Below are 16,851 nucleotides of genomic sequence, written 5' to 3' on the forward strand. Positions count from 1 at the left end.
TCTGGCATTCACAAGCGTTACCTGATTGGTCCATACCTATTCCAGCTCTTATTGGAGGGTATAGCCACACTTGTCCTACCTCCATTCCCAGCTCTCATGTGGTTCAGCAGGTGGTGAGACCTAGCCAAGCTTGTCCTACACCCACCCTTGCTCTTGCAAATGCTAGTGGGTGCTTGACTCTCATCTAGACTGGTACAGCCCTAAACCAAGTCCACACCCATGCTGAGGTATACTGCAATCATGTCCAGCCCAGTTTGTTGTCACCATTCTAACTCCTGTGCTCACTATTGGGGACTGCAGCCCAGCAGGGGTATCCTTTTAGCTTCCTGACCCAGCTGCTCCCAGTCACAATGCTGGTGGGAATGCTGGTGGTTGTTCTTACCTACCCCAACATAGCCCATCTTCCATCTTGGCCTTTGCCATCAGATGCTGCAGCCTGGCCTAACCTAGCCCACTGCCAGTCCTCTCATGTCGGGTGCTGCAGCCTAGTCCTGCCCATTCTGCCCCCGTCCCCAGCTCTCAGGCAAACAAGCCAAAATGCAGAAGCCAAGCCAAGCATGGCCCACATCCCATCCTGGCCGCCACGTGTTAGGTGTGTGCTACAATTTGTTTTTTTTCTTTTAAAGATTTATTTATTTTATTACAAAGTCAGATATATAGAGAGAAGGAAAGACAGAGAGGAAGATCTTCCGTCCGATCATTCACTCTCCAAGTGAGCCGCAACGGCCAGTGCGCACCAATCTGAAGCCGGGAACCTGGAACCTCTTCCGGGTCTCCCACGCGGGTGCAGGGTCCCAATGCATTGGGCCGTCCTCGACTGCTTTCCCAGGCCACAAGCAGGGAGCTGGATGGGAAGTGGAGCTGCTGGGATTAGAACCGGCGCCCATATGGGATCCCAGGACGTTCAAGGCGAGGACTTTAGCCGCTAGGCCACGCCGCCGGGCCCGTGTGCTACAATTTGGCCTGACCTTGTTTGCTCTGCCCTCCCTATCCAGCCCATACACCTGCCAGCAAGTGGAACAGCCCTGCCTGGTCTAGCCCACATCCAACCCCAACTCTTCGTGCTCAGCAGTGGGAGCTACAGCCCCACTGGTTCCCCAAGTTCTCGCACCAGGCTCGCTCCCAGACTCAGATCTCACACGTGTCAGTGGGTGCTAGGGCCCTTCCCTGCATGGTCCAACCCCTAGTCTCGCCTTTGTGAGTGCTGATGCTTGCTGCATTCCAGCCCACACCCAATTCTTGGGTACACCTGTGGGTACTGCAGCTTGGGCCAACCTAGCCTACTCTGAACCCCAGTTCTCACAAGTGTTGGTAAGGTTTGGTCATGCCTGCTTCAGCCATCACCACCCCCAGCTTGGCAAACTAGTGGGTAATACTGTCCCACAGGGATGAACCCATGAATTCCCCTCAGAATAGTGTCATGGCCCTCCCTAACATGGATCACCCTCAGCCCCAACCCTCACTGGCAGATACTGTGGTCTAGTCCTGCCAGGCAAGTCCCCCAGCCCTAGCTTTCATGTGCATCAGTGAGTTGTGATCAATACCAACCAGTGCAGCGCAGGGCTCCCATACGGGCAGGTGTCCAGGTCTGACTCAGATATGTCCTGCAGCTTCCCCCCTCTCCAAAGCACCTGGTCTCAGCCACCTCGTTTAACTGCAGTTGCAGTGGCCCAGTCTGTCAAAGTCCCCCAGAAGTCGTCATTCTTCATCTCTAGTGTACTTCCTCAGCGGTCCTCGCCCACCCACACATCCTCAAATCCCTCTCAGGACAATTCACAGCCACCATTTCTGAAGTAAATGCTGGGCTCTGGGCCTGCACTCGTCTTTTGGTGGTGCCGTGCACGCCGCCTATAGGGAGCCTTTTTAAGAAATTTTTTTGGGGGCCCAGGGCACGGTGGTCTAGTGGCTAATATCCTCGTTTTTCACTGCCAGGATTCCATGTGGGCGCCAGTTGTAATCCTAGCAGCCCTGCTTCTCATCCAGCTCCCTGTCTGTGGCCTGGGAAAGTAGTCAAGGATGGACCAAAGCCTTGGGACCCTTCACCCTCGTGGGAGACCTGGAGGAAGTTCCTGGCTCCTGGCTTCGGATTGGCTCAGTCTAGCCATTGTTGCCACTTGGGGAGTGAGTCAACGGACAGAAGATCTTCCTCTGTCTCTCCTCTCTGTATGTCTGGCTTTCCAATTAAAAAAAATAATAATAAAAAATAAATAAATAAGATTTTTAAAAATTGTTTTTCTAAAGGATAGGTATAATGACTCATATTTTTATGAGTTTATGAAGGAGACATTTAGTAGGTAGAAAGCTAATGTGTGCTGTTTCATTTAATCATAAAATTCTGCTGGGACCCAGTGGGTTAAGCTACCGTAACCTGTGATGCCCACATTCCATATGGATGCTGGTTTAGCCCTGGCTATTCTACTTCCTATTCAGCTCCATGTTGAAAGGCTTAGGAAAACAAAAGAAGATGGCTCAGGTGCCTGGGCTTCTGCACAAATATGAGAGCTGCATAAAGCTCCAGGTTCCTGCCCTCAGCTTGGCCCAGCCCTGGCTTTTGCAGCAGTTTGGGGAATGAACTAGCAGGTGAAAGATCTTTGTTTCTCTTATGCTATGCTCTACCTTTCACTAAGTACATTTTTTTAAAATGCTGTTTCTTCTCCTTTCCAGATTGATTTGGATTATTGAGGTATCCCATAGTATATGAGAAAAATTCTAAAGATAAGTGTATTTTGGTGCAAAAATTTTTGAAACTCATTTTTTTAAAGATTTATTTTATTTTTATTACAAAGTCAGATATACAGAGAGGAGGAGAGATAGAGAGGAAGATCTTCCGTCCGAGGATTCACTCCCCAAGTGACCAAAACGGCCAGTGCTGTGCCGATCCGAAGCTGGGAGCCAAGAACCTCTTCCGGGCCTCCCATGCGAGTGCAGGGTCCCAAAGCATTGGGCCGTCCTCAACTGCTTTCCCAGGCCACAAGCAGGGAGCTGGATGGGAAGTGGGGCCACCAGGATTAGAACCGGTGCCCATATGGGATCCCGGGGCGTTCAAGGTGAGGACTTTAGCCACTAGGCCATGGTGCCGGGCCCAGAAACCCATTTTTTTCTTATGATACAAGCTTTTGTGAACCCCACATTTAAGAGGCAGCAGCAGGATCCTCAGGCATACAAAGGCATTATCCTGCAGGCACTTTGCTTTCTTACATCGATGCGTTTTTTTTTTTTTAAGATTTATTTATTTCTATTGGAAAGGCTGATTTACAGAGAGAAGGAGAGACAGAGAGGAAGATCTTGCATCCGATGGTTCACTCCCCAAGTGGCCACAACGGCTGGAGCTGAGCCAATCCGAAGCAGGAGCCAGGAGCTTCTTTCGGGTCTCCCATGTGGGTGCAGGGTCCCAAGGTTTTGGACCGTCCTCAACTGCTTTCCCAGGCCATAGGAGGGAGCTGGATGGGAAGCGGAGCTGCCGGGATTAGAACCGTGGCCCATATAGGATCCTGGCACATTCAAGGCGAGGACTTTATCCATTACGCTATTGCGCCGGGCCTCTTACATCGATGTATTACAGACATCCAGCCTGGGTCTATTTGCTGTATAATCCAATGCCTATAATATCCCTTCTTACCTTTTCTCTTTTTTTGAAGCAAATTTTCTTTCATTGCAGTTGTAATTATGTTTTATCATTTCAGAAATCAGTTATATTCAGTGATGTATCCATAGTCTTCACTCAGGAAGAGTGGGAATTCCTAGACTTGGAGCAGAAGGATTTGTATAGAGATGTGATGTTAGAGAACTACAGCAACTTGGTCTCCCTGGGTAAGGTTTCTGCCTCTGGTAATTTAGACTGTTCTACATCATCTTTCTCGTCAAAAACTGAATTTCTGTCTCACATTTTGTTTTTCATGTATATTTTCATTTGCATTTGAAAGTCAGAAACAGATTTCCTATTGGTTCATTCCCTACGATGCCTGCAACCGCCAGCACTGGGCCAGGCTGAAGACCAGAGCCAGGAGCTCCATCTGAGCTTCCCACATAGCTATCAGTGACCCAAATGCTTGAGCCACCATCTGCTGCCTCTGGGGCTGTGCATTAACAGGAAGCTAGATTGGAAAGGAGTATGCAGAACCCAAATCCTACACTCTAATGATGGGATGTGGGTATGCCAGGCAGCTACTTAAATTCTGCACCAAAGACTCACTCCAGTTCCATGTTCTAAAGGAATGGATTGAGTTGTATTTTATTGGAAGTATCTCCACTAAATATATCCATCCGCCCCATCCTTAAATAGCTCTGAGGTTTTCCGGAGGAGTTAGATTGGAAATCAGGTTGATTTTATAGCCTTACAAGTTTCCAAATAAATGGATTTCTCTTTTTGTTTGTACTCACAGTTGATTTAGGTGTTGAGACTAGTAAGGAAAATAGATTCTGTTTCTTGGTTTTTCTGTTGGAAAAAAAATACACATAGTTTATAGAGCATTAAATTGGATCAGTAGGCTTTGCTTATAGTTAGTTATAATTAAGAGTACTTGCTTCTGGGGCTGGCATTGTGGCATAGTTTTGTTTTGTTTTTGTTTTTGTTTTTGTTTTCATTTTATGACACAGTTTCATAGGCTCTGGAATTCCCCCAACTCCTCTCCATGTCCTCACCCCTGTGGCATGGTATGTTAAGCTGCTCCCTGCAATGACAGCATCTCATGTGGACACCAATTCAAGTCAAATGCTCTGCCTCTCATCCAGCTTCAGGCTGGTGTACCTGGGAAAGTAGCAGGTGGTGGCCAAGGCGCTTGGGCCCCTGCACTCACATAGAGGAACCTGATGAAGCTCCTGGCAGCAGTATGACCCTGTCCTGGCTGTTACAGCCATTTGGGTAATGAACCAGTAGGTGGAAGATCTCTCTTTCTCTCCCTCTTTGTTTCCCTGTAACTATACCTTTGAGAAAAATAAATCTAAAGTAAATAAACAGGGACCTGGTGTGATGGCTCAGTAGGTAAATCCTCACCTTACATGCCCAAATTCCATATGAGTGTTAGCTTGTATTCTGGGTGCTCAACTTCCCATCCAGTAGCCTGCTTGTGGCCTGGGAAGGCAGTGGAGAATGTCCCAAAGCCTTGGGTCCCTGTGCCTACATGGGAAACCTGGAAGAAGCTCCTGGCTTCTGACTTTGGATTGCCTCAGCTCTGGGCGGCCATTGCAGCAACTTGGGGAGTAAACCAGTGGTTGGAGGATCTTTCTCTCTGTATTTCCTTCTCTCTGTAAATTTGCCTTTCCAATAAAAATAAACTAAAATTTAATAAATAAATAGAGTACTCATTCTTTTGGTTGCTAAGTATATTCCATTTTCTCTCTCTTTTTTTAAGGTTGATCTATTTTTATTGCAAAGTCATATATAGGGAGAGAGGAAAGACAGAGAGGAAGATCTTCTGTCCATTGATTCACTCCCCAAGTGGCCACAATGGCTGGAGCTGAGCCAATCCAAAGCCAGGAGCCTGGAGACTCTTCTGGGTCTCCTGCACAGGTGCAGGGTCCCAAGGCTTCGGGCCATCCTTTACTGCTTTCCCAGGCCACAAGCAGGGAGCTGGATGGGAAGCAGGGCTGCCGGGCTCCTGAGCATGCAAGACGAGGACTCTAGCCATTAGGCTACCGTGCTGGTCCCAGGATCTTTTTTTCTTAAAGGTTTGTTTGTTTATTTTAAGAGTCAGATATTCAGAGAGAAGGAGAGTCGGAGAGAGATCGTCCATCTGCTGTCTCACTCCCCAAATGGCCACAGTGGCCAATACGCATCGATCTGAAGCCAGGATCTTCTTCTAGATCTGCCATGTAGTTGAGAGGCCGAAGGACTTGATGCCACCTTCTGTTGCTTTCCCAAGCTTTAGGCAGGGAGCTAGATTGGAAATGGAGAAGTCAGAGTTCAGAACTAGTGCCCGTATGGGATGCCAGCATATGGCTTAGCTTGCTAAGCCACCATGCCAGACACAATACAGGAAGTATTTGAACCACACAGTTCTCAGTCACTGCTGCCTTTGAAGAAGGAACACTTGCATGAATACTGATTTTCCTCCCTCTCTAGTCCTTATTCATTGTGTAACCTCAAAGTCCATAGTTTTAAAGCTATTTTTCCTTTGGTTTTAAATACTTTATCAATTACCAATTTGACCTGTTCATTATAAGTTTAAGCAATTTAGAATTTTTTTTTTAATTTTGTAATATGTTAAATTTCTTTTCTTCTACGCAGGATGCTTTGTTTCTAAACCAGATGTGATTTCCTTATTGGAGCAAGGAAAAGAGCCTTGGAAGGCTGTGAGGAAAGGCAGGAGGCGCTGTGCAGGTGCGTGAGGGCCGATTAGGCAGGAGAGGTCATCACTACAAAACATAATACAAACAGTGGGAGAAGAGGCACACCCTTGGGATGTTGTTTAAAAGCTCTTTAAAGATCTATTACTGAAGGGTAAAAAAATCTTGAGTTTTGGAGGGCAAATTAATGTCTTATTTACTAGGTAATACAAAAAACTAGCCCATGTATTAACCTGTTAGCAGTCCATTGCCTTAACCACTCAGCCAGCTCATCCCCTATTACCCTTTTAAAACACAAAATGCTATTCCATTAACTCATTTTTTAATCTCTCCAATTTTTCTCTTCTTTGAAAAGACTAAGGGTGGTAGCAACTATTTTTGTTCATTATTAAAAATCATTGTACATTTTCATTTCATTGCGTTCCTCTTTTGCATAGATAAATATCTATATGTCATGCACTGTTATGGATAAAATCATTACAGTGGTAAGCAAAGACTACCAAGTCCCCATTTCCCAGAGAAGTTGCTTTGTACTAAGAGGAACATGGTAGCTGTAAATAAATAAAATTATGATTCAGGCAATAGGACATTGCTATGAAGAGAAGCAGAGAAAATGAATATGAAACTGATTTGGGATTTAATTATTATCAGAGAGACTGCTTTTCTCATGTATTGTAACTATTTGAGAGAGAGAAAGGGAGTTGGGGTGAGAAAGAAAGAGATCTCCCATCTACTGTTTCACTTCTCAGATGACTTCAGGTAAGTAAATTGTTAACACTTCAAATAATGAGGGCCTGGTGCGATAGCCTAGTGGCTACAGTCCTCGCCTTGCATGTGCTGGGATCCCATGTGGGTGCCTGTTCATATCCCTGCTGCTCCACTTCCCATCCAGCTCTCTGTTTACGGACTGGGAAAACAGTCGAGGAGGTCCTAAAACCTTGGGACCTTGTGCCCACATGAGAGACCCTGAAGATCTCCTGGCTCCTGGCTTCAGATCAGCTCAGCTCCGACCATTGCAGCCATTTGGGGAGTGAACCAACAGATGGAAAATCTTTCTCTCTGTCTCTCCTTTCTGTAAATCTGCCTTTCCAATAAAAATAATTCTTTAAAAAATTTTGAAGATTGTTAGTAAATTATAAAGAATAACAACGTAAATTCACATACTGTCAGTTGAGTCAGTCTCAAATAAATTGGTAACTTTGCATATTATCTGTTATACTTCAGGATAAGAGGTTAATCAGTGAACCTGTGCAAGTTTTATTTTCTATGAAAAGTCTTCTTTTTTATAGGATGTATTTTATTTATTTGGTAAGGAGGGTTACAGGGAGAGAGAGAGGGATCTTCTATCAATTCACTCCCTAAATGGCTGCAGTGATCTGGGCTAGTCTGGGCCAAACCAAGCCCAGCACCCCATCAGGTCTTCCATGTGCACAGCAGAGACCCAAGAGCCTGGGCCACCTTCCACTACTTTCCCAGGTGTATTCTCAGAAAGCCAGATAAGAATTAGCAGCCAGGATTTGAACTGGCACTTTGATGTAAGTTGCCAGTATTCTGGGTTTAGTTTAACCTGCTGCACCATACTACCTCTGTGAAAAGTTTGGAGAGACAGAAATAATGTGGTTTTGATGGTGTTTATTAATAATCGTCCCAGTGATTCTGGTTATCAATTTGAGAACCACTGACTTGAAAATATATTCTTTTTTTTTTTTTTTTTTTTAAGATTTATTCATTTTATTACAGCCAGATATACAGAGAGGAGGAGAGACAGAGAGGAAGATCTTCCATCCGATGATTCACTCCCCAAGTGAGCCGCAACGGGCCGATGCGCGCCGATCCGAGGCCGGGAACCTGGAACCTCTTCCGGGTCTCCCACGCGGGTGCAGTGTCCCAATGCATTGGGCCGTCCTCAACTGCTTTCCCAGGCCACAAGCAGGGAGCTGGATGGGAAGTGGAGCTGCCGGGATTAGAACCGGCGCCCATATGGGATCCCAGGGCATTCAAGGCGAGGACTTTAGCCGCTAGGCCACACCGCCGGGCCCTTGAAAATATATTCTTAACACCAATCTCAGGTCCAGCACCGTGGCCTAGTGGCTAAAGTCCTCACCTTGAACGTGCCAGGATCCCATATGGGCCACGGTTCTAATCCCAGCGGCTTCACTTCCCATCCAGCTCCCTGCTTGTGGCCTGGGAAAGCAGTTGAGGATGGCCCAAAGCCTTGGGACCCTGCACCCATGTGGGAGACCTGGAGGAATTTCCTGGCTCCTGGCTTTGGATTGGCTCAGCACCGGTCATTGCAGTCACTTGGGGAGTGAATCATCAGATGGAAGATATTCCTTTCTGTATCTCCTCCTCTTTGTATATCTGACTTTGCAATAAAAATAAATATATCTTAAAAAAAAAACTAATTTCACTTTCTAATATAAACTCTCATTTTCTAGTGTTCCCTTTAGCTGTTCCCCCCCTCAAATTGAATAAGTGTATTTTACTATTTTATTTGATTTTTATTATATTTTTTTAAATTTTTTATTTCCCAGGCGGGTGCAGGGTCCCAAGGCTTTGGGCCATCCTCAACTGCTTTCCCAGGCCGTGTGGGTTAGAACTGGCGCCCACATGGATCCTGGTGCCTATAAGGCGAGGACTTTAGTGGCTAGGCTACTGTGCCAGGCCCCATATTTTAGTACTTTACTTGATGTTTTGTTTTCACTTTAGACATTCTCCTTGTAGTTATAGAAAACAGCATGTGTTTGCTTTCTTGTTTTATTTTAGAGTTGGAAACCAAGTATGAGACCAAGAAATTATCTTCAGAAAATGGTGTTTATGAAATAAACTTAACCCAGTGGAAGATAATGGACAGAATTAAAAACCATGGCATTGAGAGCATCGTTTCAAAAAATGACTGGGAGTCAAAAACAAAGTTTGAAGGACAAGAGGGATCCCAAGTGGGATATCAAATGAAAACCACATCTGAAAACATCTCCTCTCACCCAGATCATACATCTGCTACTGCACCTGAGAGAATTCACTTTGTGGAAAAACCCTATGAATGTATAGAATGTGGGAAGGGTTTTAGAGTACGCCAACAACTTACTTTTCATGAAAGAATTCATACTGGTGAGAAACCCTTTAAATGTAAGGAGTGTGGGATGTCCTTTAGACAGACTGCACACTTAACTCGCCATCGGAGACTACATTCTAGTGACAAGCTCTTTGAATGTAAGGAATGTGGAGAGGCTTTCGTATGTGGTACAGACCTTAGAGTTCATCAGAAAATTCATTTTAGTGAGAAGCGCTATGAGTGTGATGAATGTGGGAAGGCTTTTAGAGTACGTGGCCAACTTACTCTCCATCAGAGGATTCACACTGGTGAGAAACCCTATATATGCAAAGAATGTGGGAAGGCCTTCAGACAATATGCACATCTTACTCGACACCAGAAGCTTAATATTGCTGACAGACTCTATGAATGCAAAGAATGTGGGAAGGACTTTTTGTGTGGCCCTGGTCTTCGAGTGCATTACAAATTACATACTGGTGAGAAACCCTACGAATGTACATATTGTGGGAAGGCTTTTAGAGTGAGACAACAACTAACACTGCATCAGAGGATCCACACGGGTGAGAAACCCTATGAGTGCAAGGAGTGTGGGAAGACCTTCAGTCGTGGCTATCATCTTATTCTTCATCATAGAATTCATACTGGGGAGAAACCTTATGAATGTAAGGAATGCTGGAAGGCCTTTAGTCGTTACTCACAGCTTATATCACATCAGAGCATTCATATTGGTATTAAACCCTATGACTGTAAAGAATGTGGGAAGGCCTTTAGGCTACTGTCACAACTTTCCCAACATCAGAGCATTCATATTGGTGAGAAACCTTACAAATGTAAGGAATGCGGGAAGGCCTTTAGATTGCGCCAAAAACTTACTCTACATCAGAGTATTCATACTGGGGAGAAACCTTTTGAGTGTAAGGAATGTAGGAAGACCTTTAGACTTAATTCTTCCCTAACTCAGCATTTGAGAATTCATTCAGGTGAGAAACCCTATGAATGTAAGGAATGTAAGAAGGCCTTTAGACAACATTCACACCTCACCAATCACCTGAGGATTCATAATGTAAAAATATAATTCTTTTCAGACCTATGTTATAGAATATCCTGTGGGTATAGTAACCTGTTTTGCATTATACAACTGAGTCAGCATAAGAGATTTTGTACTGCTAAAGGAATGTGTAACTTTAATGTATTCTATCTTAACTCAAAGCTGAAACTTTACTATATTGGTTTTAGAAACCCTTGCCTTGCATGCACTGGGATTCTATCTTGGCACCGGTTTGTGTGCCGACCGCTTCACTTCCCATCCAACTTCCTGCTTGTGACCTGGGAAAGAAGTAGAAGATGATCCAAAGCTTTGGGACCCTGCACCCACGTGGGGGACCCAGAAGAAACTGCTGGCTCCTGGCTTCAGATCAGCTCAGCTCCAATTGTTGGACAGATCTTTCTCTCTGTCTATACGCCTTTCCAATAAAAATAAAATGTGGAAAATAGACCATAATCTCTATTCCAGTACTTTTCCACTGTGTTATATTGAACAAGTCACTTAATTGTGCACTATAATTTCTTCACTTAGAAAGTGATATTATAAAACTGTGGTAAATATGCTGCAACTACTTCTAGACTCTTCATCAAGATGTGAAATCTACATTCTTACCCTTGAATATAGGCACACTCTGCAACTGCTTTGTCCAGCAGATTATAATAGAAGTACTGCTGTGCTGGTTTCTGGACCCATGCTTTACCAGTAAGGTTACTTCATCTCAAGCCGTGAATTTTTCATGTTAGAAAGTCTGGCTACTTTGCTGAAGATATATCATGAAGAGCTGAGACTACATAGCAAGAGGCATCCTGCTGAACCCAGTCATCAGACATACCCACTCAAACAATGGACTGTTGGCTGAAATAAGTTTGGGTCCTCCACACCAGGCACCAGCTGAAGATCACTTACTGACCACTTGTGACCATTTACAGCAGTAGATTTGATCAAGTTCTTGACCTACAAAATGAGAAATAAAATGATTATTGTTTTAAGCCGCTAAGTATTGTTTGTATGATTATCATTGATATTACTGTTTTAAAAGTTGATTATTTATTTGAAAAGCAGAGTGACAGGGAGAGATATATCTTCCATTTGTTGGTTCACCCTTCAAATGCCCACAGTAGCCATGATTGGGCCACACTGAAGGCCGGAGCTCAGAGGAACTCTGCAGATCTCGTATATGGGTGGCAGGAACTCGAGTACTTTGAGAATCTGCTGCTTCTCAGGCGCATTGGAAGCAGAGTGATAAAGACTCAGGCACTCTGATGTGAGATGGAGGTATCCCAAGTTTAAGCTGCTGCGCCACAACACCCACTCCAGTATTATGGTGGAGTTCACATGAAAGACTATCAGTAGGGTGGCAATAGAAATGCCTTCCACCAAGATTTATCTTACCTTCAGATTACTTATTGTTAAGATTTAGTGGTGAGAGGGGCTCGGCGGCGTGGCCTAGTGGCTGGGGTTCTCGCCTTGATCCCATGTGGCCGCTGGTTCTGATCCCGGCAGCTCCACTTCCTCTCTGTCTCTCCTCCTCTCAGTATATCTGACTTTGTAATAAAAATGGAATAAATCTTATAAAAAAAAAAAAAGATTTAGTGGTGAGAAACCTTCAGCTCATACAAATACTCTGCTGTCTAAGTTTTTTTATTTAAAAGGCAGAATGAGAGAGAAAGGTTGAGAGAACTCTTGCATGCTGATTAATTTCCCAAATGTCTGCAACAAACCATGCTAGGAGGCCAAGAGTTCCAGCATCCAGAACTCCCATATGAGTGGCAGAAACTCAAGATTTTACACCATTTCCTGCTGCCTCCCAGGTTCTTTGGGGAAAACAGAACTTAGGAGTCTAGTATGGGATATGGGCATCCCAATGGGGGGTCTTAACCCATTATGCCACAATATACCATTCTTTTATTATTGATCATTATGGCTTTGAAATCAAGATTATCTTTGACTAATAGAAATCCTCTCAAATTGTCTGCCGTGTCGTATATTACCATTATAATTTTTGATAGCCTTTTTCTCTGAGCAAGTATATTAATCACATGTGGAATACACCAGTGTTTTCTTGACAAATGCACAGAAAGATGTAACATCTTGGGTTTCTTTTTGAAACAATGAAAAATGGGAGGGGAGGGGTAAGCACTGTAGCTCAATAGGCTAATCTTCCACCTGCTAGCACTGGCATCCCATATGGGCATCAGTTCATGTTCTGCTACACTTGTAATCCAGCTCTCCACTTACGGTCTAGGAAAGCATAGGAAAGATGGCCCTCTGTGTCTTCTATCTGTAAATCAGCCTTTCAAATAAAAATCTTTGAAAAATAAAAAATGGAAGAAAGTATTATTAATTAGAGAATTTGCCCGTGAAAGTTTTAAGGGCTGACATAATTTGAAATTTGTGCTTATTTTTAAAACGTGAAATATAGGGCCCGGCGGCGTGGCCTAGCGGCTAAAGTCCTCGCCTTGAAAGCCCCGGGATCCCATATGGGCGCCGGTTCTAATCCCAGCAGCTCCACTTCCCATCCAGCTCCCTGCTTGTGGCCTAGGAAAGCAGTCGAGGATGGCCCAATGCATTGGGACCCTGCACCCGTATAGGAGACCCGGAAGAGGTTCCAGGTTCCCGGCTTCGGATTGGCGCACACCGACCCGTTGCGGTCACTTGGGGAGTGAAACATCGGACGGAAGATCTTCCTCTCTGTCTCTCCTCCTCTGTGTATATCTGGCTGTAATAAAATGAATAAATCTTTTAAAAAAACCGTGGAATATATTTTAATGTTGATATGAATGTATATCAAAACCATAAAGTGGAAGATTGATAGGAAATTTATTATGGGTAGAGCAGAACTACTCTGAATGACTAAATTAGCCAAGCTGCACATGTAAAAAACAAAGACCTACAGAGAGGGGTGGGGAGAAAGAATGAAACAAGAATCTTCCATCAAGTGGTTCATTCCCAAATGTTTATAGAGATTGGAGCTGGACCAGACCAAAGCTAGAAGCCAGGAGCATCTTCAGTGTCTCCAACATGGATGACGGGACCTAAGTACTTCGGCTGTCTTCTATTGGTTTTTAAGGAGTATTAGCAGGGAGCTGGATCAGAAGTGCAGCGGCTGGAACTTGCCGGTTCTAATCCCAGCAACCCTGCTTTCCATCCAGCTCCCTGCTTGTGGTCTGGGAAAGCAGTCAAGAACGGCCCAAAGCCTTGGGACCCTGCACCCACCTGGGAGACCTGGAAGAAACTCCTGGCTTTGGATTGGCTCAGCTCCAGCTGTTGCGGCCGCTTGGGGAATGAATCAATGGACAGAAGATCATCCTGTCTCCTCCCTTGTAATCTGCCTTTCCAATAAAAATAAAGCTTAAAAAAAAGATTACAATTTATTTGTCTTAATTACCAGTTTGCTGGAACTTGGGGCTTAAAGAAACAATGACAGAAAGCAAACAACTAAATCTAGCATTAAGATTTTCTGAACTAATATATATGTATTTAAGAAGAGAAAGCAATCCTGCAAGTTAAAGGAGACTTAAGGGATATATCAAATAAAGCGTATGCAGTGTATTGATATCCTTATGTTAAAATATAATTAGGCTTGTTTTAATCAGCCATGTTCAGGCAGTCTGATGTGGAAATAAGTTGTCAGGAAGAAAGGATTGTGTACTCAAGATTCCCTGAAACGGGGCACTGCAAACCATGCCCACTCACAAACAGAAATACACAGACCTATCAGGAGGCATCAGGGAAGGGCCAGACATCTGGGGATGGAGTAAAAAAGGCAGGATGTGCACTCGGAGTAATTTCCCAGTTGGATATTTCAAATAGTGTTGGTGGACTCTGGGCTATACAAGTGATTCCTAGTTGCGTAGTCCCTTTCCCAAAGATGGCTCATGACAGGAAGAATGTTGACTTGGTTTCTGAGGTTGGTATTGGAGATGTTTGACAACATGTGCCATAATATTGGTTGATTTGTGTATCAAGGGCGTGCTCCAAAGGGGAGTTGTTTCCTGGAGTTAACTAATGGCTTTTCAGACATTATCCTATGGTGTGTGCTTAACATAAAACATATTTAATAAATTCTTTTTTTGTATATATTTTTTCCTTATGTGATGGAGGATCCTGACTTTCTAAAATTTTTAAATTATTTTGATGATTTTTACATAGCTCTTTAGGGTGATAAGGGTCAAGGGCTACAGGTAGGTTTGTGAGATCACCATTTCCTCATTCTCCTCTTTTTTTTTCCTTCCTGTATCAAAGGGAAGGAGGGGGATAAGGGGGGAAGCCACACCCGGCCTCCCAACCATCCCAAGGTCCCCATTGTGGGGCATGCTCTGAGGGTCCTGCTCCAGAGGTTTCGATAGCTCAGTATTTCTAAATTACTGCTGATCTTGCCACTCCAAGCACGATGAAATCTCTCCAGAATCCACTGGCTGACATAGTCCACCTTAGATTCTCTGCTTGTCCAGTTATTCACTGCCAACACTTGACTAGGGTAGTTGATTAATTCAATTCTGTCCTTTGTCCTCTATTGTGGTATGGTGTCCTCTGCAGACTCCAATGTACTGCCATATCCTCCATGTGCACCCTGACATGCCTTCTACTGTTCCTCCTAAGCCACTGAGTCCCAGCTCTGGCACATTCACTCCACAATCAGACCATGGAACCTGCAGTTCTCTCCATGGTTGGAGTTCTGAGTCTAGCGATTCAGTTGTGGAGATCCCGAAAGAAACCTGATCATCTGAGGTGATCCCACACCTAATTCTTGTGTGTGCCTGCCAATATAAGGCCCAGCGCAATCTGTCACCCCAATTAGCTTATGGACATGCTGGTGGTTGCAATTGCTGGGCCAGTTCTCCCTCCAGCCCTGTCCTGCCCACCACACACTTAGCCTTAAAGTATACCAGTGGGGGCTGTAGCCTAGTCGGATCGACCCACAATAACCCCCACCAGGACTGCCCTCTGCCCTGGTTCTCGTGCTTACCAGTATGTACAGCCTGGTCCAGTCTGTCCCATATCCCATTTAGCTCTCATGTGTCAAAGGGCACTGAGGCCTAATTCAACACAACTAGCCCCACTATCCAGCCCACACACGTGCTGGCAGCTGCCACTCTGTCTAGCCATGCCTGCCCCTAGTCTTGGTTCTCCCGTTCACCAGTTGGAGTGGCAACCCACGAGGGAGGTGTCTACTGTTTCCCTACTGGGCCCACTCCCACTCCCAGATCCTGCACTCTCCAGGTGGTTCTGCGGTTTACCTTGACAGGATTGGCCCCCAGTGCCAGCATCCTGCCAGCTGATGCTGCAGCAAAGCCTAATCATCCCAATACCACTCTGGCTTGTGCATGCACCAGTACGAACAGTCAACTCAGCCTGGCTTTCCTCTGAACTAGCTCACATGAAGCCAATAGGTGATGTAGCCCTGTTGGCCTAGTATGCCACCATCCCAGCCCTCACGCTCACCAGTGGGCATGTTGGTCCAGCAGAGGAGCCCCAGATAGCCCCCCTACCAGTTCTGCCCTGTCTCTCTGGGTCTCACTTGTGCTGGTTGGGTCCCAACAGAGATGTTCCTCAAGTTCCTTCATCAGAATCTCTCCCACTGCTAGATCTCGCCCATACCAGTGGGTCCATGGGCCAGCCCTACTTATTCCACCTCCTTTCCTGACAGGAACATTGGCCTTTTCTGAGTGGCCTTCAACCCTGGTTTTTACTTTTGGGTGTTACAGCCCAGCCAAGCCCTGTCCATACCCAGACACAGCTCTCACATGGCTCAGCAAAGGCAGAGACCTGGCCTAGCCCATCCTACACCTACCCCGGTTCTCACAATCACCAATGGATGCTGGAGTCTAGCCCAGTCTGGCATACCCCAGACCCGGTCCACACTTGTGCCTAGGGACACTGTAGCCCCCACTCTGGCCTTTGCACTCACCAGTGGGAACAACAACCCAGCCAGGGCATCCTCTTACCTCTCCAAACAGGCCTCTTCCCAGCCATAGATATTGCATATGCCAGTGGTTGCTCTGACCCAGCTTACATAGTCCATTACCTGTCTTGGCCTTTGCCTTTGGATGCTGTAACCTGGCCAGACCTGGCCAGCCCCCAGTCCCAATTCTTGTGGCGCGTGCTGGAACTGGCCCTGTTAAGTCTGCTCTCATTCACGGCTCATGCAAGCTAGTAGGTGTGACACCCTAGCATGGTATGACTTATACTCCAGCCTGGTTTCTTCACTTGCTATTGTGCTAAGGTTTGCTCTGCCCTGTGCAGTCTGCTCCCTTCCAAAACCAACCCACACATTTGCCAATGGTTGGAGCTACCTTGCCCAGCTTGCCTGACCCCCAGGCCTGGACCATGTACTCAGCAGTGAGAGCTATGACCCACTAGTTTCCCACATTCTCCCACTTGGTCCACTCCCAGACCCAGATCTCATGCATGCCAGTGTACGTTAGGCTGTTGCCCAGCTTAGCCTGCCCCTCCATCTTGGCCT

The 16,851-nt window shown here is 45.5% G+C and overlaps 1 protein-coding gene across 1 annotated transcript in view; it reads left to right on the forward strand.

Moving 5' to 3' along the window:
• The window catches only part of LOC118757710 (zinc finger protein 14 homolog), a 67,706-nt gene that overhangs the window by 20,720 nt on the left and 30,135 nt on the right, over window positions 1-16,851 (forward strand). Inside the window, exons 2-4 of the mRNA XM_058674406.1 lie at window positions 3,684-3,810; window positions 6,227-6,319; window positions 9,052-10,403. Of these exons, the coding sequence (XP_058530389.1) occupies window positions 3,684-3,810; window positions 6,227-6,319; window positions 9,052-10,403 (1,572 nt within the window). The remainder of the gene's footprint in view (window positions 1-3,683; window positions 3,811-6,226; window positions 6,320-9,051; window positions 10,404-16,851) is intronic.

Source organism: Ochotona princeps, chromosome 16, assembly GCF_030435755.1.
Source record: "Ochotona princeps isolate mOchPri1 chromosome 16, mOchPri1.hap1, whole genome shotgun sequence".
Classification (NCBI taxonomy): domain Eukaryota; kingdom Metazoa; phylum Chordata; class Mammalia; order Lagomorpha; family Ochotonidae; genus Ochotona; species Ochotona princeps.